This window comes from Phasianus colchicus, chromosome 17 (assembly GCF_987193195.1).
Source record: "Phasianus colchicus chromosome 17, bPhaCol1.hap1.1, whole genome shotgun sequence".
NCBI classification, from domain to species: Eukaryota; Metazoa; Chordata; class Aves; order Galliformes; family Phasianidae; genus Phasianus; species Phasianus colchicus.
In genome coordinates, this window is record NC_143452.1 from 11,020,780 (window position 1) to 11,041,280 (window position 20,501).

Below are 20,501 nucleotides of genomic sequence, written 5' to 3' on the forward strand. Positions count from 1 at the left end.
GCCAGAAGAGTTATTCCCATAGACACAGGAGCGAGGGTCACTCTCATCCTTTTTAGGAATTGAGGAATATTACAGAAATTTTATCAAGTAGCTGATGAAAAATAATTTATATGGAGAGTAAAGAGTAACAACAAGAGATTAACACTGCTGCAAAATCAGGGGTTACTAACCAGAATTCTCCCTTTTATTTGGAGTACAATAAGGACAGTGCTACTTGTATTAAGCTGTTGTGTTTTGTTTTTTTTTTAGCTTGCAATAAGCCAACATGATCTTTATAGAGAAGTGCAATGCTCCTAGTAACAAATATCAGTATGCTGGTTGCAATTGTCTTGCCTTATGGCTGCTTTCTGTTCACTTGGTTAGGAGGAACAGTATCCTTTTAGAGGATCAGACTACCCCTTGGAAGGACAGCTAGGGTACTCTAGAAACAGATTCTCACCTCTATAAATCCTTTCAACCACATTAAGTAACAAATCACAGAAGCAGAAGAAATAAGCATGAAGAGTGACAGAAAGAAGGAACGTGGCCCAAATCTCACTTGCTTGAGCTGTTATATAAAAAAGAACTTTTTTTTTTTTTAGAAAATTTATTATATTGACTGAAAATATTTTCACATAGTGTCAACCAGCTGTAAATGAACAATCAAAGCTATTCTGTGACTTGATGAAAATCTATTCAGTTCCTCCCCACGTGAAGAAATCCAGGCCCTGGAGAGAAGCCTGAAGTGTCCAGAGAGCCCGGATTCCCCTCTAGTAAAACAATTCTTATTTCCTCTTGTACCTGAAAGAGAAGATCCTTGAAATCACATTGCACCAGCCTACCTCAGTGATAAATAAGGAGCAGCACAGTGGTTTTACTAGGCAATGCTCTCTCACACTAAAATGCAGACATACGCTACACACAGATAGTCTCTTTGATTTCTCCCAGACCCTGCAGCACCAGATTAAACTGCTGTAGAAGCATCAGATGTCTTAGAAAGGGCCTTTCAACCATGATAGTAGAAGGAAATCAAGAAAAACTTGAAATAGAAAGAGGAGCTATACCTGGACTTGGATTTAAAGTTTCCTCCTTTCCTACGCTGGGCCATACCCAAGCGTTTCCGATCCTCAAATGATGGACTGTTACAGAGAGAAAAACAAGTGTCACATGTACTTCTAGAAAGATACCTGCTCTGCTATGCCCATAACATAACTAGAATGGATCCTTTTACCCAGTACCCCACAAACTACAGCTGAGAAAGTTCAGACACTATAGAAGGTCTATGTTAAATTGCTGCTAAGCCATTACCCTGCACGATACTGCTTCAGAGCCTTCCTGCTTGTGTTGGTAAGCTCTTCATCAAACACAGACACCTTTTTCTTCCGCTTGGGGCCTAATACAAGGAGACAATACAATAGTCAGAAGAACATTGACTGTAATGAGAAGTACTGAAGTGTACCAAAGCTCAGTATTTGTGACCACAACAATTAGCATCACCATCAGGAAAAGCAATGACTCTCCCCTCTGCAACTGAGTGCCCCTGCCAGCACCAGTGGCCATTCCTTTTAACTTGGTGCTTCCCACTACACAACTTAGGTCATTTCACCCATATGCAACAAAACAACTGATATACGGTTTATCAGCTGTGAAACAGAAGTGCTTCCTTCACCTTTTGGTGCTGTTGCTGGTTCCTCTTCTGGCAAAGCTCGGGCTCGCTTCATTCGCCGATTTCTTTTTGCCAGCCGCTCAGCATACATTTGAGATTTCAAGATTTCAAACTGTGACCTCTCCTCTGGCTAGAAAGTGTCAAAATGTACATTTACAGCAATGAGAGGTTTTGCTGAGGAAAAAACGAGGATAATTCACTCCAGAGTCCCCTTTGCCCATAATTATACTCACTGTCATTTGGACTTTTCTTTGTGTGTCCTGCATAAATTTCTTCCTTTTTTTTTTGCCTCGTAATGCTAGGTCAAACTCCTGCAGTGCTTTAGCCACTGGAGAAAGACAGAGAAAATCATGGAATCAAGACCTCTCAAAGGACAGAGCACATTCTATTTGCAGCTACAGAATTTAGCATGCCCAGCAGTGCTACAACTCACATTTTTCTTTCTTCCTCTCCTCACGGGTCTGGAACCAGCTCCGCTCTACACCCTTGGTTGCAGTCTCCTGTTTTCCTTCCTCCAACTGCTTCTTTGCCTTATTGATCTGAAACAAGTCAGACAAGATGTAAGCTCATGGTTGCCAAGGAATATCTACCAATTTCCCTTCTAAAGTATGCAGGTTAAGCACACTAGGGTCATCACCTCCTTTTGCATTACGGACTCCAGGTAATACAGGACATCCTACAGAAAACCTACCTGGGCCTCCGACTGCTGCATTTCACGTTCCTCACGCTCCAAGCACAGAACTGCATACACATCTTTTTCCAGATTCTCAATCTTTTCTCGGAATTTCAGTATGACATCTGAAAAAGATCCAGCGTGAATTATATCAGAAGCAGCCACTTTACTATTTAGCATCTCTTTTAAAGTCTCTTCTCCGTTCAACAACGTTCCTTGCCTGTGGCTCTCCTTTTTATTTCTGTGCATACCTTGAGGGAGAATTCTGGCTTTCACTGGTGTTTTGGCAGACTTCACAATCTCCTTCAGCATCTTCCGCTCTTCCTCACCCACGAGTGAAACTGAGCGACCAGCCCTACCTGCTCTTGCTGTTCGACCCACTCGATGAACATAGTGTTTGGTGGTGTTGGGCATGGTAAAATTGATTACCTATTAAATAAAGTGTTAGTAGGGAAATTACATTGAAGGACTCGTTAAAAAGATCAGTGTTGCAAATACTCACTGTTTTAACACCTTCTATGTCAAGTCCTCGCGCAGCCACGTCTGTAGCTACTAGAATATCAATCTGCTCATCCTTAAAACGCCTGAGCAAAAATAGCAAATATATTAGCTATGAATATAGATTAACTTTTTCTCTAAAACTTCCAGCTTTTAACTACCTTGCCTCTTCCCATGATGGCCCAGTAAGCCTGGTAATACCTGAGTGCCTCCAGTCGCTGTGCCTGGGAGAGATTCCCATGAAGCTCCCCAACCCGCAGACCCATCAACCCAAGCAGGATGTGCATACGATGAGCTTGTTTCTTCGTCTGGGTGAAAAGCATCACATGATCTGGGAAGGTCCGTGTCAGTAGAGCTGAAAGAAAGTCCTCTCAGCAGCCTGCTTCACAGTCACCTACCGATTCCATCTTTTCCTTGGTCATCACTCACCTGACACAATGGCCTCACGGTCTCCCTCTCGGTTGGGTCTGATCCGGATGAATTCCTGCCTCAGGAAAGGGGCAACATCTGTGTTGCTGTTCACAAAAATTCGGGTGGGATTCTTCAGGGAAACAGAAGCCAAATCTTTCACCTATCAGAAAATATTTTTTAAAAAGTTCAACACTTTCTGGTGAAAGACTTAATAGACAAACATCTATTGAACCATCTGCCTAAGCATGTTTCCCAGCAGCCTGTTTTACCTCCTCTGTCATTGTGGCAGAGAAAAGCATTGTCTGCCGGTGCTTGGAACATAACCTGATTATTTCCTTCATCTGTTCCTCAAAGTACTCATCCAGCATCCTACACAAGAGAAACACATACAAAGATGATACAACTTTATCTAGTTCTAAGAACCATTATGTAAGGCAGGTAACAAAGATTGCCCTATACCCCGGGAAAAGGAGAAGAGGAAACCACCATCACATTTTCCACCATTGTTCTGTCTAGCCTACCTGTCTGCTTCATCCAAAATGAGCACTTCTACACTGCTCAGGTGGAAAGAGGGACAGTTGTGGAGATGATCAATTAGTCGCCCAGGAGTTGCAATAAGAATGTCTGGCCCAGAGCGCAGAGCTGCTTCCTGAGTCTTCACATCGAGGCCACCTGAAAGAGAGCAAACAGACTGCTGAGTCTGTGAGCAGGATGCAATACAGTACATCTATCCAAATTGCCTGAGAAATGGGAAAAAAGCACAGATTAATTACACATTCACAACTGGAAGTGATCTCACCTTTTCTTTTTACGGAAAACAACAACAAAACCAACAATCAAAAAACCTGCATGGCATTGGAAAGTGAGATTTTAAACTCTAGCACACCTTCTAGAAGCATGTTTGCAACAACCACAGTGTCCAGTTTTAGAGCACAGCATTTCCAGCTCCACACAGCAGTTTATAGTCATCTGTGCAATCCAGGTATGCAACTTCATACTCACCTACAGCAAGGCAAGTTGTGACACTGCTGAACTGTGCCAGCTGTTTTGTGACAGAATGCACCTGAATCCCCAGTTCTCGTGTTGGCACCAGAACCAGCACCCTCGTTATTGGGGCCTGACGAGGTTTGTAAATCAGGCGCTCAAGCACAGGCAAGATGAAGGCAGCTGTTTTGCCTACAGAAGAAAAATTAAGAATTACCAAGAATTATGAGTTACTGCAAATACTCTTCTCCTGTGGACTTCTCCACATTCCGTGGCTCAAGCCCTCACCTGTCCCAGTAGCAGCACAAGCACAAATATCCTTCCCCAGAAGACCCACTGGGATACAAGCCTTCTGAATTGGAGTTGGCTGCTTGAAACCAAGAGCTGTGATTGCCTTCAAAGGAGACAAAACAGTTTAGTGCTGTCTCTACACACTTCTATTGAGGCTACATCTGGAATACTTTTTCCACCTGCGGGCTCCCCAACACATGTGGAACTACTGGAGTGCTCAATAAGGGCCATAAAATTGGTAAAGGACTGGACCAACTCCCAGACCAGGAAAGATTTGAGAGAGCTAACTATCATACCATACCCCACCTCATTTCCTTTTCAGAGAGGTTGCAAAGAGAGGAGCAACGCGACGGCTTTGAGTGGTGGAGAGAGACTGTCCAGCATTCTTTACAACAATACATGTAATAAGTAAACTAGATAAATACCTTAAGCAAAGGTCGGGAAAGATTCATGTCCTGGAATGACAAGCTATCATCATATTGAGAGGCATCTTCAAAAAAGCTTTCTGCTTCCTAGAAACAGCAACAAAAGCAAAACAAGAAAACCACACTCAGCAACATGCAGTCACAGGGCTCTGGTTTGCTCTGTGACCTGCAGTTCATTACACTCTTCCAGAAGTTAAACTGACTGGAGAACGATTTGGTGCCATTTTCTCCAACACTTACTTTTTGCCCTCCTTTTTTTGACCTCTTCCTTTCCTTCACTTTAATCGTATCTGCAAAGAAGTACAATAGGAATTTTAGTAAAACTAAACATAACAACATATTCTGTGTGCCCTCATTTGGTACTTTTTGCTTCTAAGAAGTTATCGATGAAAAGCCTCAGAAATAAATACGGGCAAGCAATGGAGAAACACACCAAGCAAATCTCCTCATTCAAGAACCACCCCGACAGAAGTACCAGAGCTACCATTCAAAATGAGTTTGACTGATCACAGAGATCTGCAGACAACACAAAGTGAGAAATTCTTGTTTATTCCCACCAAGACTTCATTAAAGACTGTTCTCCAGCAGATCAGAGGCCTATTTTTGTTCTGCTTACCTGCTTTTGTGAAGATAGTTTCATCATCCAACGAGTACTGGGACTCGTTGTCCTCTTCTTCTTCTCTACCAAAGTCCTCACATTCCCTCTTTTCAGACTGATTATCCTCAGTTCCTGCATCACCATCCCTCACTTTTGCTTGCTTAGCTTCTTTTTCCTGGACCGAAGCATAAAACAAGCCAAGTGGATAAACTGAGATGGGCAAAGAAATGGAACGGATGATGTGAAATGGATAAAGAAGGAAACTTTACTCCTTTGCGAGCTTTTTTTTGGTTTGTTATGAGCCCACTCACACCCACAGCTTCAACTTAAGCGTTAACAGCTCTGCATACAACAGGGCCACGCAGGTGTGGCTGCAACCTGACAGCTGCAGCTCCAGCACCGCGTTCAGAGGACCGAGCTCATTGCAGACCGCGCAGCAACGTGGCACTTGGAGAAAGCCGACCTGAATCTTCCTCTTCTGCCTCACTTTCTCGATCTTCTCATCCAGCGTGGTAGCCGATCTCTAAGCAGGAAAACAAACGCAAGGCGCTGTGAGAGGAGATGCGAGGAGATCGGGATTGCGATGCGCTCCGTGCCGCAGGGCTCACCTTGCCGCGGAGCTGACGCAGCGCAGCCGCCCAGGCGCCCTCCCCGCCGGCCTCCACCTCGCCGAACACGAAGGCGGAGCTGAAGTCCCCTCCTGCCGCTCCCCGCCGCCCGGAGCCCGGCGCCGGCCGCACCTCCTGCAACGACACCCGTGAGCGACCGAGCCGAGCCGAAACGGCCTCACACCATCCAACCCAAACTGATCCGGCCCGGTCCCACCTCTTCATCTTCAGAATCTCCCGACTCGGGTTCCTCGGGCCCTTCGTCCCCCTCCGCGATGGTGCCCACCAGCCCCAGACTGCGCAGCATGTCCGCCGTTCCGTCCGCCGCTCCGTCCGCCGCTCCCAGGGATCCCGCAGCACCGCGTGGCCGCGCAGCAGCGCATGCGCAGTGGGGCGGCACGGGGCGGAGGGAGCGGCTGCTCCGCCCGTCCGGGGAAGGGAAACCGAAAGCGGCGGCGCTGGGAGGAGTGGAGGCTGTCGTTCCTCTGGCACGTAACCGCTATTCGCAATTCGTGGGCTCGGCAGAACGATCTGGGATTTTTCAGTGGCTTTCTCTCACTCCCCCAGATAGGTAGATTTTCCCCTTTGGGGGACAGATTCCAGACAGACTTGGAAATTGGCATTGATACCCAATAGTCATCTTAATTTATGGCTCGGTTTTGTGCACGATTACTACCGATGCTTTCGCAGAGGATTGAAATTTGATATTGTGTGCTCGAATGCTTTGTTAGTTCTTAAAGTGATGCTGTGCAGGCATGCAAGCCTTCCTGGCTGATTGGAGCAGCAGAACAGCAGGGATGGGTTTGGGGATGTAAGTGAGGCACAAAACACCTGGAGATGTAATGGAGCCCAATTTGTGTTCCTTCATTTGCTTCTGCTGAAGGGAACTCTCAGCTAACTAGAACTGCCTTTCCTGGCATAACCCTCTCAGGTGGACAGTGATGAAGATCTTTTCTTATTGGATCAGTCTTTTTGGGAAAAAATTCTTACTTTTACCATTGTCTACATCCCAAAGTAATGCCTGGCCAATGATAACTGCATTCGCATCTATGAAACAAAAATAATTTTAAAAAGTGATAAAACCAAGGTGGAAGGAGCTGCTGTTTGGATAGCAGCATAACTGGCAATAGCAGTTCACCCAACACCAGCGTCCAGAGTCCTGAGAACATCATCAGTGTCAGAAACAGTTCTCAGTTGCATTAGCATCCAATTATTTCCCAACCCACTGTGGTTTATGATTGATGTGATTATGTTGATGAAGAGCTGCTTACCACCCCATTGATAATTGTTCTTCTCTCTTGATATTTGATGGCTGCCCAGCAGATCATTTCATCAAATATTCTGCTTCTTAAAAAGGTGTTGAAGGCTAAGGAGAGTGATTGGCAGTACGTAGCAGTAAGCTAAAGGTGCTGAAGACAAGCAGGGAAGGATACAGTATGAGAGGGAAAAAAGATATCTTTGCAGTTATACAATACACTTTATGGATATACTGATAGGCTCTTTGTGTTATCAGTTCAGTCTCTGCAGCCACCACACAGCCTCCTTCTTAAAAGTAAACTGCAGGTCTGAAAGGAGCTTTCTGATTTAAACTACTTCTGTAAGTCATAGTTGGGTCTTATCCAGTCAAACAGATGAGACAAATAATTGTACAGTGGGTTCATCCTTGAGGTGACAGGCTCCTGGTTTACTCTCACTTACACGGTAAACATTTTACTTTTAAATATGAAGACATTTAAAACACCAGCTCAGATCCCTTTCAATGAACGGAATTTCAACTTCACTTCTACAAGCTGCTGCCAACACACAGGATTACCTGTGTTGCAGGTTTGATGTCTCTGGGAGGCACTGATCTCTCACTCAGTCGATGCAGGCTGAAGACTGAATATTTTGATTCCTGTGCCCGTTTTAAACCCGGGTAGCATCCTGACCGAGGGACCACAAGAGGGCAATGTGTGACCGTGCCTTGTCTGAAGCAGGGTGCAGTGGCCAAACAGAAAATGAGGCACGAAGTTAAACAGGAAAAGTTTTTACACGATATTTCGAAAGAGTCCTCTTTAGTTTTGAACAGAGTACGTTAGATTTTAGCATCTCTGGCATTTCATTTTGCTTCTGTGTGAGCAATTCCTACATCAACATCCACTTCTTGCCACGTGAGGATTTTTACAGCAATCTGAAGTGCAGCCAGGAAAAACCAGGCCTGCAATGAAGGCTTTCCCCTTAAGACCAAACAAGAACTCTTTGGTCCACGGTGTTGTGTTGAACAGACGTACCTCGCTTCCCACTAAACATGAGTCAATTTTCTTGGTTAATAATAAAATTAAGTATCAGAAGCCTCCTAAGGAGATAGATAATATCCCACTGCACTGTGGTTATGAGACTGACATATCTCAGCTACTGTCAGTATTGCCAAACAGGCATTCTTACCTCTGGCTCAGACTTTGTGTTACACCTGTTTGGCAAAAGGGCTTCATAGTGTGCCTTAGCCTGTTTCACTGGCGTAGGCTGATGCAGCTTCTCCAGGAATATCAGAAGCAAACCTGGTTCCTTGAAGCTTCCTTCCCCTACGATTTTTGTTTTTTTTTTTTTTTTAAATCTACATCCTCAGCATGGAGTAGATTTAGTATATCTCTCAAGAGCTGTATGGATAAACAGTGACTTTGTAATTTGTACTTGTAGCAGCAATGCTGAGTCAGGGCCTGAAGCAGTGATGGAACACCTGGTGGGAAGGCAGGGCCAACCCAGGAGAGCACAGGTGTAAGCAATGCATCTGAGTGATGGAAGGGCCGGAGCCAGGATCCACCCCTTCCAGCCCTCATTTAAGGGCTGGCAGTGGAGGTGAGGGGATCTTGCAGGAGATCCCTGTGTACCTGAGGCCTTCTGAAGGTAGGCAGCTCTTTTTCTTCTTTTCTGTGTTTGTGGCTGCTGTATTTGGGGTTGTGCTTGAATGCTGTGGCCTGGGGTTGTGTTACTGTGATTCTATGGCTCTCTGCTGTTGTTGCTGTAATTTTTATTGCATTACTGTTCTCGTTCTGACATAGTTTTAAGAAAGGCACTTTCTCTGTGTGAGTGAGATGAGTTTTGTCTCCTTAAACCCAAGGGACTAACTGCTTGCTCTGGGGTGGGCTGTACTTGGCATGCAGTGAGTAGTTAGTGCTTCTGGAAGAGCATGGTGGAGAAAATGGCTTCCTGCATGTGGCCAGTATGCTCTGACCTCTTCCTTAGCAACGGGAGTGTCTTGGTTCTATAGGAGTTAAGAAGAGGTGAAATAGGTTGTGGACCTTTCCGAGACTGGCAGTAGGCAGCTGTCTTAGGCAGGAGATACTGATCTTACACTGTCAGACACTACTGGCAAGAGGATTAGATGTGCAATATAAATAGCAAAGAGCTGGTAAGGCTATGGCAGAAGAATAAGCTTGTAGGGAGGGGTTGTGCTTGAGCCTGACATGAATACTTTGGCAGCTCTAATTCTTAAAGCAAAGAGGAGAGCAAGAAGCTTCTTAATGCAGAACTGAAGTGGTGATTCCCCACATGGCTGAAAAGTGGTTTCAGATTGGGGATTATTTTTGTGAGAAGTATGTATGCCATCATTTTATGTAATGCTGGAGATTTTGAGGCCTTAAATTTGAGGCAGTGTTAAGATTGTGTCACCGTGATTCTAAGTCTGGAGTCCTCTGCCTTTTAGTTGTGAGGTCAGCTTTACCTCCTCCTGTAATCATCTCTCTGATTTGGATCAGGTGGCACCTGGATCTAGCATGAAGTCCTTGTAGTTTCACTCTCTATACCATGCCAACATGTTTGTATAGGGGGAAAAAAATTAAAAATCAGCTCCTGTAAGGTTTTCTGAGAGAGCTAGTGAATAGCATACAGTAAATGTGCTAACTGAAAAAGTGCAGTTCTATGGCTGTGTTGACACACAGAGCTTGTGTAAAACAGGCCTCTCTCTGCACTGTCTGCTTCATGCCATTGAGCATTTCTACTTACAGCAAAGCTTCAGGGTGAGTTTATATGAGGGCTGAGTAAATGGCACAGAAAGGCTGGAAAAGAATTTCAAGTATGGTAATTCTTTAAATATGTTTTGAATTCATTAAGGATGATGTTTTCACTCTCATCTTCAGATTATATGTATGATTAAGCACCTAAATTCTTGCTGGATTTGTGGATTTTGTTCCTTCTCTTATATTTTATTTGGATTTGGTTTCTGTCTGGGTAGAATCAAAGCTAATAATGATATACTTGTAAATAACTTGGCTAAGTTCTGTTTTGATGTATCCAGTTCTCTTATAAAATATAACTTTCAGACTAGGAATTCTTGGTACTTTCCTGTAACTGAGAAGCCTAACTGGTAAAACTGAATGTCTAGAAACCAAACTGCATGTGGGTAAGCACATATGGGTAAGTTTAGCAGAATCAACATCTGCCAACTGTTATGCAAAGGAATATCTCTGTCCCAGTGTGAAACTGTGGAGATTTCTGTTCAATTTTGAGTGTTTGAGAATAGGTCAAAATAATGGAGATATAAACCAACAAGAAACAAGATTGCTGTTCTAGTCAATTTAACCACGGCATGGCAAATTCCATGGATTACTTTCTGAGGGTTTCTTCATCATTTTATAATTTGATTTCACTGTGAGACAAAATTAACATTTTAGGTTGTTTTGTAAATTGCTGCTGGCAAGTTTGTGAACCTAGTTGCCATCCTTTAATTGGAATGGAAATACTTTTAGAGAACTGTTTGTCAGCATTCCTCCTTCTCTTTTTACCTATAAGGAAACTTCCATTCTGTTCTCTGATGCACAGGGAATTTTTCCTTCTATAAACCTTTTTCTTGAGTTGTCTTCTGGCCTCTTCCATAAGATCTCCCTACTGAACTGGTGGTCTGTTCACAGTTCTCATCTCCTTCTGTATCTCTTTGTCTTAAAACAGAATTCTCACTGTGTAAAACTTTGTTTGAAGTGGGATGGCAACATTCCTTTTTAATGTTTCTTCTCTCTGTCCCAACATGGCTTGCCTCTGGCTGGAGTTCTTACATGTCTGCAAGGATATTACTAATCCACTTTGAAAGACAGTGGATATTGTATTATACAGAGATCGTAAGTCCTTTGTTCCCAAATGAGTTTAATTTCTATTATTATTCTTGGGGAAAAAAATAGTTTTATGTTTAGCTGTCATAAGAAACTGTAAATAAAAACTTATATCAAGATTAACAGTAAAGTTCTTAATTCTTGTTGAATGTCACAGGATTTTGGGGGTAATATGGGAATCAGTAGTAGGATTTTTTTTCCCTTTGGAAAAAAGAGATGAGCAAAGTCAGTAATTTTTCTAGTGCTTTAAACTTAGCAAAATGACAGCAAGTCCTGAAGAATTTCCTAACTGGGTATTTAGCCTTGTCTAGTTGCCTGACTATGGTTATATATTGTAATGTGATTCTATTTCCTTTTAACCCAGCCTGAGACAGTTTCACTGCATGCTTTATCAAAAGCATCTAATTCTTCACACGTTTTCTAGATGTTTCCTATTTGATTGAGAGCCACTTTTCTATGTCAAAGAAAGTTGTATATATATCTAAGCCTTGAAGATGAGTGTTCCAGCTACTTCTTCCCAAGCAGACCTGACACTGGTTTATCTAGTTTGTCATAGTAATTGTTGCCTTGGAGGAATAAGAAATAATGCATCAACATTACTGGCCAATTGTAAAACTATAGTAATTTGCATTGGCTGATAATCTGTTTCCAAAAGCGTTGCATGAATCTGCACTTCCAATCTTGGAATAGTAAAGATGATAGCAATGTTATTTTTCCACTTATGAATGTATCTTGTATTCTGCAATGCAGAGGGCAGTTAAGTGTTTCATAACAATGGGAAGCTGTATCCTGCAGGTGTTATCAAACACAATCATTAACCTTAGTGAAGTAGCTCAAATGTGGTGTTACCAGTGCGACTAGTTAGTGCTGTGGGTGATGGAGAAGAGATCCTGATTAGGAAGCCTGTAGGCAACTAGGGGTAGAAGACCAATGTCAACAGCACCTTAACTAGCTGAGAGAAGTCTTCATGCCCAACATGCTGCTGCTTGTGCTTTAATAACTTGTCATCACCTGCTGCTTTTCCTTTTGACAACCAAGTATGCTTAAAGGCTATTAAAAATGTGGAAAGTGACCAACATACTTCAGCCACACGTTGGGAGGCTTTTCTTCATGTTTTAAGATTGTTTATTTGTAATAGCTAAATCATGTGAGTTAGAATATAGACCCTTTCTGCAAGAATATGATTGTATAGGAAATATTGACATGTTCCCTCTTTTGGGGAGTATCCAAAAAAAAACCAAAGAACCAACTCAATATAAAAACCCAAAGATAGACAAGTCCAGGTTAATCATAATGTCTTAAACATTGGAAACACAAATCTGTATGAAGAGTGTGTGTGAATGCTTGGCCAAGCACTGTGGGCTTTTGATACTAGGAACAATTTATTATTAAACACCTGAGGATTTGATACTGGCTATTAAAGACTGGCTTCAAGAATGTCTCAGTCATCAGTTCTGGATACTGAATCCTGCTCTAAGACTTCTATTGTACGCAGTCTTCTGCAATGGCACTTACATGAAGTTTCTACTTAGTATTAACTTAGCTATGGTGGCAAAAGAGAAACAAAGACATGCTTCCAACTAAAAGTGACTGGAAAATGGTTGCCTCAGAACTGGTGAGGGGATTGATGTGATGCTGTGTGTCCCTTTTGTGAGGTGTTGGAGATGAGAGCAGGAGGTGGGAGAGCTGTTAGGAAGGACTGCAATATGTGGAGGAAGCAAGCTGAGAGGATGTTTGTTCCATGTGCAATATGTGATCTGTAAAATACAAGTGAAGGCTCACTGGTGTGAGATGTGCAAAATTAGAAGCAAGGGTCAAGGTGAGCACTGGAAATCTCCCAATCCTCTGTGGAACTGCAGCTTTCTTTTGTGAGAAAACATCACTCTCTGCTTTGTGATGCTGGAGAAAATACTTTCTGTATTTAAGGAACTCAAAGATCTGCAGTGTATTCGTATTTTCTGTTTGAAGAGTGGCTGGGCCCACTGAATTCTCATTGGAAGCTTATGAAATAGCAAGAATTGGAAACAGATTCTTCTATATAGCAGAATTGTGGTAGTGATATTCTAAATATACAGCTTGGGAATCTTACAGTCAAATAGGTGGGTGTTTAACTGAAGAAATGATGGCTGGGTGAAAAAAGAAAGTTAAGCAAAGTTGGATTTATTTCAACATGCTTCCTCTAATGATCTATTGTTACCCTGTGGGATGATAAAGATTGTAGGCTTTCAGTATTTGTGGTGCTCTGGCCTGGATATTGTAAGTGTTCCATAATTCTGTTTTCAATGCTGGAAGAGCAAATAAAGCTGTCAGAAGTGAAGGCTCAGGGGACTCGTCGTGCCCTGCCATGCATTTCGAGGACTGATAAGTCTGATAGGCACCTCTAGGCTGAAATGGAGATGGTTGGGTTTTACACTCTGATGGCACTCAGCCTGACTCTGCGACATGTGGAATGTCCTTATCTTTCCTGGAGCAGCCAAGGCTATTCCCACAACGAGCTCCAGCACAAGGAGTTGTTCAGGCTGGGGCAATTGGCTGCTTAAAGTATTTCTTTTCAAATAAAGCTGAAGTCCTTCAGAGTTTTCTGAAGCTGTATTTCTCATAATGGCTTTTTTTAATTGGAAGTAAGGGAGGAGGAAGGAAGGTGCCCTGCTCTGTCTCAGGTTGTGCTGCTGATTCAGATTTCCACACAATGACAAATTTAACCGGCATTCCTGGCTAATAAGATGTAATTGTACATCTAAAGCTAACAATTTCCTTAAGGCACCAAATGACCCACGCTGCCTTTGAGTCCTTTTTTGTCTCATTTTGCCCTGAGAGCAAACGTTGATATTCTGTAATGTAAGGATAAGTACAAAAGTGTTGCTAAATATACCCTAGGACTTGCTTGTGCTGTGTTATGGTAGTAACCCAGTACTCTGTTTGTTGGTATTACTAATGCCTCACAAGAACAGTGTGTGCTTTTACCTATGTTATTGTGTTATTTTTTCAGCTGCTGCTTTTCATTTAAAATCTCTCTTCAATCATCTGCGATGTTGCTGCTTTTTATAAAGTAACAAAACATGATGCACTTCTTTGATTAAATTTAGTTTTATATGCGTAGCTGAAGGCTAATATCTCATCCTATCATACTTAAATAAACATCTTTTCCTCTCGTCAATTTCTCATAAATCCTATATTGTTTTGTATATCCAGAAGAGTCCTTTTGAACCTTGCATTTGTTATTTTAAAATATAAGGGCATGTTTATAGGGGACAGTGATATCTTGGTAAGTCACTTTGGCTTAATTGATTTCACACGAGAGTCATGAGATCTAAGCATGCAAACAGACAAATTTTCTGGCTTCATGTCCCATAGAATTGAAATGCAGGAGGATGAACTTTAGATTGTGGAATTGAGCAACTGTTTTTCTGTTGCATACAACTGAATTATAGATTATTGTCTCAGTCTTTGGAAAAAATCACAGAACCAAATTCTTTTGGCTTATGAATTGCTATGCAAATGTAATTATGTATGTGTTGTGCATCTCAGTGAACATATTTACTTATTACTGTTATGCTTCAGGTTAGGCTGCTGGTACTGCACTTGGCTCATTAATTCCTTTCTTGCACAACAACATGCAATTCAGTGTTTACTAAGGTTTTACGTGCTATGGCATCTTCCCACAATCTGAGCTTTGCTTTCTGTAGTTGTTGTTAAGGATAAAATAAAGCTGTAAAATAAACCAGTTGTGATTTGCTATAAAAATGCTGCTGTGAAAGAATGCAAACAACTGTTGACCCCTTCAGTTTCTCTTCTCTTTTTAAGACTAAGACAGGAGGAAAGAAAGAATCCATATTGTCCTCATGCCAGTTGCTGTACAAGTTGACAAAATATTTAGACAGCTTGTTCCCAAGAAAATACACATGCTAGAAAATAACATGAAAGTTGTGATGTATCTGATAATGAATATATACTGAGATCACAAATCACTGAAGGCATCCAAACAGCTGCCCAGCCAAACAAGCTGCAGCACTGAGATGAGCAGTGGGTTGAACTGCCTGCTGACCTTCTCTCCAACACCTTCCAACAGCTGAAGCTGGCTGGAGCTGCTCCTCTTTTCCCTGTAAACAGCAGGAAATAAATCAAGAAAACTCTGGGTATCACTCATGGCAACTGAACACTTCATGATATCAGTTTAATTCTGCTTTGCCAATAGAGCTCTTCGAGTTTTAGCAACTGTAAATGAAGGATGACAAAAGCAGGAACTATAGTAATGTAATTACATTTAATATGAAAGCAAGCTGGTAGATATAGCAGCTGATCTGATTAGTAGAATTTAACTGAATAGTAGAATTTAACTGAAAGTAGTTGAATTTGAAGTGTTTTCTATAAATGTGTTGACTGCAGATGTGGTTCTGGTCTGCCCCAGTCCAATGACAGGGATCAACCCCGTGGTTGTTTAACTGCAGGGAATGGCATAATCCCTTCTGGAATGTCCAATAGGTGCTGGGGTCTGGAGGCAAAGGGAAACACTTTTCTGGTTTTATTTCTTGAGTATTTTTTTCAATGCGGCCTTTTGGAAGTCCCTATTTTTCCCACCATCAAATAACTCTACTATTTTGTGTACTTTTTCTTTTTTTTATGAAATCATTTGGTTTTAGTTGAAAACTTGTAACACTGCAATGAAAAGAAACCAAGTTTCCAAACTTCTTGCTCCATCCATGTAATTTTTTAAAATACTTTTTTTTGGGGGGGTGAAATTTCAGTGTTGAAAAGTAATGCTGTTCTCTATGTAGCAGCATTTGTCTTTTAATGTACTCCTAACTTAAACATAAGGCAATCATATCTCTTCTCTTTAAATAAAGGGATTGTGGAGGAGGGAAAGTTATAAAATCTGTCAGTTCTGTTGTCACAGCACCACATTTACCAGATTTGGGAGTTTGCCACTTTAATTATGGAACACAATTTTACTATGTAAAATGTTTTGCTCCCAAGAATGTTAATTTGTGGGGTTTATAACCCAGGGTTTTACACTTCCTCTGAAAATCTTTCCAAATTGCTCTGAAGTTTGATCAGTATTGGTGCAATTAATAAGTATTTTATTAACCTGACATAAACTCCTCATGATAAATCCAGCCAGAATGCTTAAGTTTACATTGTTTTAATTTAATTTCTTTTGCTATGTTTCTTCTTGATTTGAATTATTGTTTTCTGCTCCAGCTAGCTAACTTTTCAGGCTATGTAGCCACTCTGTTTGGGTTTTCTCTCCTGTGTAAACAAGCACAATACAGCTTGTGGGTTTTGCTGTAATCATCTCTTGTTCGTCAGGCACAATGCATCTTCAGCTACCTATGGGATTTCTGCTGCCTTACTGCACAAATATGTCCAAATACTCTGTTTAGGTTGAAATGAAAGAGAATGGACCAGGGCTCTTGACAATTCCGGGGCTGCTGCTGTGTAACATGACATTCAAATGCCATAAATCACAGATCTGTAATAATATCTAATTCCGTAGGCCTGAGGTTTAGAGAGACCTCCTGATTTTTCCCTGTTCTTTAAATGAAATTAAAATCTGTCTTTTAATTTAGAAGAACTTTCAATGGCAGTTTCAATGAGAAGATTGAAACTCTGCCAATCACAAATTTACTTATGGAGAATGGCAGTTGTACTCCATTTCTAAGTCTCGTTTCATTTGTGTTGGAGTGGCAAATTTTGTGTTTTTCTTAAATAATTGAGTTTAGATGTAACTGACAAAGTCCTTACTTTCTGCCAATGCACCTTTTTCAGGTCTATTGGGTTTCCATTGTGTCCTTTTGTGTTCTTTCTTGTCCAACATCCATACTCTTCACTAAGAGGAGAAAACAGTGTAAATCACCTTGCACTTGAAAGTACAACAGATGCTGACACAAGGTAGATTCATGTTCTCCTTGACACTCTGATAAAGCTAAGGGGAAAACCAGTCCTACAAAGGAGACAGTTCTAAGTTTTAAGGTGTGGGCTCAACTGCTTACCTTTAGTGTTTAACTTCAGACTGACAGGGCATGGGAAGTCACCGAATGTCGCTCAAAAACAATCACTTGTGACACTCTGTGATCTTTGGTTTCCTAACCAAAGCTGCTTGTTGTCTGATGTCGTGAGAAGACTTGGTGGCATGTTGAGGTAGCTTACATTATGGCTGATCCTCAAGTCTTTCAACTTTTTAGTATAATGTTGATTCTGAGGTGCAGTTGATTGGGATTCTATTTTCAGTGTCAAAGTGAGAGAGTGACAGTGTTAAGCAAATATTAAGAAAATGAAAATCTGCCTTTGAAAACAAGCAGTGTTTTGCTGCTAGGTTTCTACTAGATGTTCCATTTTCCTTCCTGTTCATTAGCAGGATACTTCAGGCTAGCTCAGCTGAGCTCAGCTGTTCTTTATCATTTTAATTACTACAATGAAATGGTTGAACTCCCTGTGTGTTTGAGAAGGGGAAAAGACTTTTAATATCCTGTTTAACCTTTCACTACTTTTAATATTTCCCTGCATGGAAGTTAAGTGAAGGCATCTGGCATGTTTCATCTCAGTAAATAATTGTACTTCTCTGTGACGCATTAATTACATCGAAATCACGACTGCTATAAAACTTAAACAGGAAAGAAGCTTCATACCTGATCCTGGGAACTCAGGTTTGCTCAAGCAGATTTCTACCTCTTCTTTGGAAATACAATTTCCAATGTGAATTCTGATTTATCTGTTGAATTAAGAAAGAGGAATACAAGAGAGCCCAGAAGTGGTAGAGTTCTATGGTTTTATTTTCCTTCTATTTTTCTTCTTCTACCCAGTAAGAAATAGACACCAAAAAGCTTATAACTGCTCTTCTAATCCTCTAAGGTCCTGAAACCTAAGGTGAGTGGCTTTGACAAACTGCAAAGAGTGAGTATTTCCTTGGATAGGGCAGTGCCACATTAACACTGGTAGCTCACCCTAAGCAAGGCAGCTATTTTGCACAGTGCATTGCTAATGCACTGATGCAATTATGGAGGATGTTTTCCTCATCCACCTTAAGGATCATTGAATGTGTTGCTATGCTTTGAGACAGTTTTCCCTGCTAAGTAGAAACATAAGTATATTTATTGCCTTAATAGAGAAGCTTTGTCCATATGTGGGTAAATGGAGCACAAGAAAGACTGCACAGCATGCATGAAGTAAATCACTCTCCAAGCATCCTGAGCTCAGTTTTTGCTGTGTGTAGGTATTTACCCTCCCATGCTGTCAGGCAGTAATGTATTCTGAAAAAACAAAGGATCAAGAAGATTGGGTTGCATAAATCTCCTCTTTTTGGAAAGTTTGTAGTTTCCATTGCAGTGAAGGTAGTCTTTGTCTCAGTCCCTGATCCGTAGAACAGATAGAATGCTAAATCCCTCCCAGGCTGATCAGAGGATAAATATTTTGACAGTTCTGAGATGCTCAGAGCATACAGCTATAGAGACCAGGTAAGCATTTCTCTGAGATCACAGATATCCTGGGAAGCTAAAGCTGGTTTTTAATTAGCACCAGTACTTTGTAGCAAGTTCTTGCCACTTAGCCATCCAGATTAAAAAAAAAAAAAGTCCTCTACCTGCCTGAATGATCTGTTTTCCAGCAACCCCTCTATTATAGGGAGATTTCCGGGGCCAACTTAATTTTCTAAAGTTGATAGCAATATCAATATCCTTCTGGGATCTGATATATTCTGGACATCACTCTTTAATAGCTGCTTGAGATAGTTTTAATATATTTTTAAAATGTGTTTTATATTTACTTTGACTTCATTTGAACATGTTTTCATCACAAAAGTGGTGACACTGCGTGTTCTAATCTAAGTGTAAATGTACTGCAGCTACATGGGACAGTTGATGCCAGGTAGACTTTAAGTCACCGTACTTGTTAGTCACTGATCACCACAGAATGATTACAGGTGACAGCTTCCACCTTCACTGAAACTACAAAATAAGGGTGATGTCAAAATTTTATTAAATACAATGGTTTTTCTAACAATAAAAGCCTTTAAAGAACAGATACAGTCATAAATCCATAGCAGTTTTGCTCAGCTCACTGTGCTGGTTCTCTATTTATGCTGAATCAGTTGGCATGGTGTTTAACCCCAATTCATGTCACTTGCATTCTCTTGATAGTCTAACTTAAACAATCCTTCTCATTCAGGGGGGTTGGAGATTCATGATCCTTGAGGTCCCTTCCAACCCTGGCAATTCTGTGATTCTGTGATTAAAATCTCATGAAGTGCACGCTAGCTGCATCAAGCCAGATGGATGTCCTTTTAAATTCAAAGGATTCAGTCCTGTGAGCACTTATTTCTTTTGGGGATTGAGCCTTGCATACAGGTGTCCACAAGTTCTGGAACCAAGAGAGTGAAGAAGCTAGGAGAAAAATGAGATGTTAAATTTGCAGTGTTGCCAGAACTTGCATCTTTTCATCACTTTAAGTCTTACTGATTGGAGCTTTCCAGAAAACTATTGAGTTGAGAGCCAAATCTTGATTTGTTAGGAACATTTTCTTACTAAATATTAAGGATTTGTATGAATAATTACAGCCTTGCAACACTAGCTGAAGACAATCATCTTTTCAATCTGATAAACAGGAAAAGGAACATCTAGGAGGGGTCTTTGTTGCTGGAAATCACTGTGGAATTAGAATGGTATTTGGTGCTCTTACCTGTAACATTTTGACTCCTCTTAGACTTATTCCAAAAGAATTCCAGAGTTCTGGAAATAGTGTTTGCTGGGACATATCTGAAGTAGAAATGGCTGTCAGTGTACAGTTGTATCTGTTATGTACGTAGCAGATGCAATCCTTTCTCGCTGGTGTTGTCTGCACAAGTGCATGTGTTTCCTCCAAAGGATGATGATTCAAGCAGTTCTGAGGACGTTAGGAAACTACTTTGGAAAAGAGTTTAGAGTTTCAAAAGATTTTAAAATACATGAATACCATCTGGATCAGTATGAAAATGACTGGAGAGTTTAAACTGGGAGAGGAGATGTTCTTAGAGTTCCACATGTGCCCATATCTGGTCACTGCTGGAAACTGTCCTGGTCTGAACCAGTACAACAACTCTTCTCAAAGGAAGAGCTCCTTAAAAGTAGACCTTATGAGGAAGAAGAAACCTCAAGAAAACTTATGGAAGAAAAATAACTTAACACTCACCTGAGGGGTGGGTGATTGCTACGAGGAGACTGAAAATTCTAATGAAAAAAGTTCAGAACACATTAATATAATACCGTGAATTGCTGTATTCTTTGGAAGAGGTGAATGTATTCAATTTGGAGAAATTA

The 20,501-nt window shown here is 41.3% G+C and overlaps 1 protein-coding gene across 1 annotated transcript; it reads right to left on the reverse strand.

Moving 5' to 3' along the window:
- Positions 1 to 155: 155 nt before the first annotated feature.
- Positions 156 to 6,527, reverse strand: DDX27 (DEAD-box helicase 27). Its single transcript, XM_031587831.2, has 21 exons — positions 6,351 to 6,527; positions 6,134 to 6,268; positions 5,989 to 6,048; positions 5,544 to 5,700; positions 5,168 to 5,217; positions 4,928 to 5,014; positions 4,500 to 4,605; positions 4,230 to 4,403; positions 3,749 to 3,899; positions 3,497 to 3,596; positions 3,246 to 3,387; positions 3,018 to 3,171; positions 2,821 to 2,902; positions 2,570 to 2,747; positions 2,337 to 2,443; positions 2,079 to 2,184; positions 1,879 to 1,973; positions 1,649 to 1,775; positions 1,288 to 1,372; positions 1,044 to 1,118; positions 156 to 780 (listed from the first exon to the last, which is right to left on the reverse strand). The coding sequence occupies exons 1-21, from the start codon at positions 6,438 to 6,440 to the stop codon at positions 765 to 767; spliced, it is 2,277 nt and encodes a 758-aa protein (XP_031443691.2). The 5' UTR covers positions 6,441 to 6,527; the 3' UTR covers positions 156 to 764.
- Between the last annotated feature and the right edge of the window lie 13,974 nt (positions 6,528 to 20,501).

Excerpts from the sequence above, each read along its gene's own strand:
- DDX27 (XM_031587831.2), bottom strand. The coding sequence starts at position 6,440 with ATGCTGCGCAGTCTGGGGCTGGTGGGCACCATCGCGGAGGGGGACGAA. Across the intron at positions 4,404-4,499 it reads TTGTGCTGCTACTGGGACAG|GCAAAACAGCTGCCTTCATC; the intron begins GTGAGGGCTTGA and ends TTTCTTCTGTAG. Across the intron at positions 1,373-1,648 it reads ACCAGCAACAGCACCAAAAG|GCCCCAAGCGGAAGAAAAAG; the intron begins GTGAAGGAAGCA and ends TCCTTGTATTAG.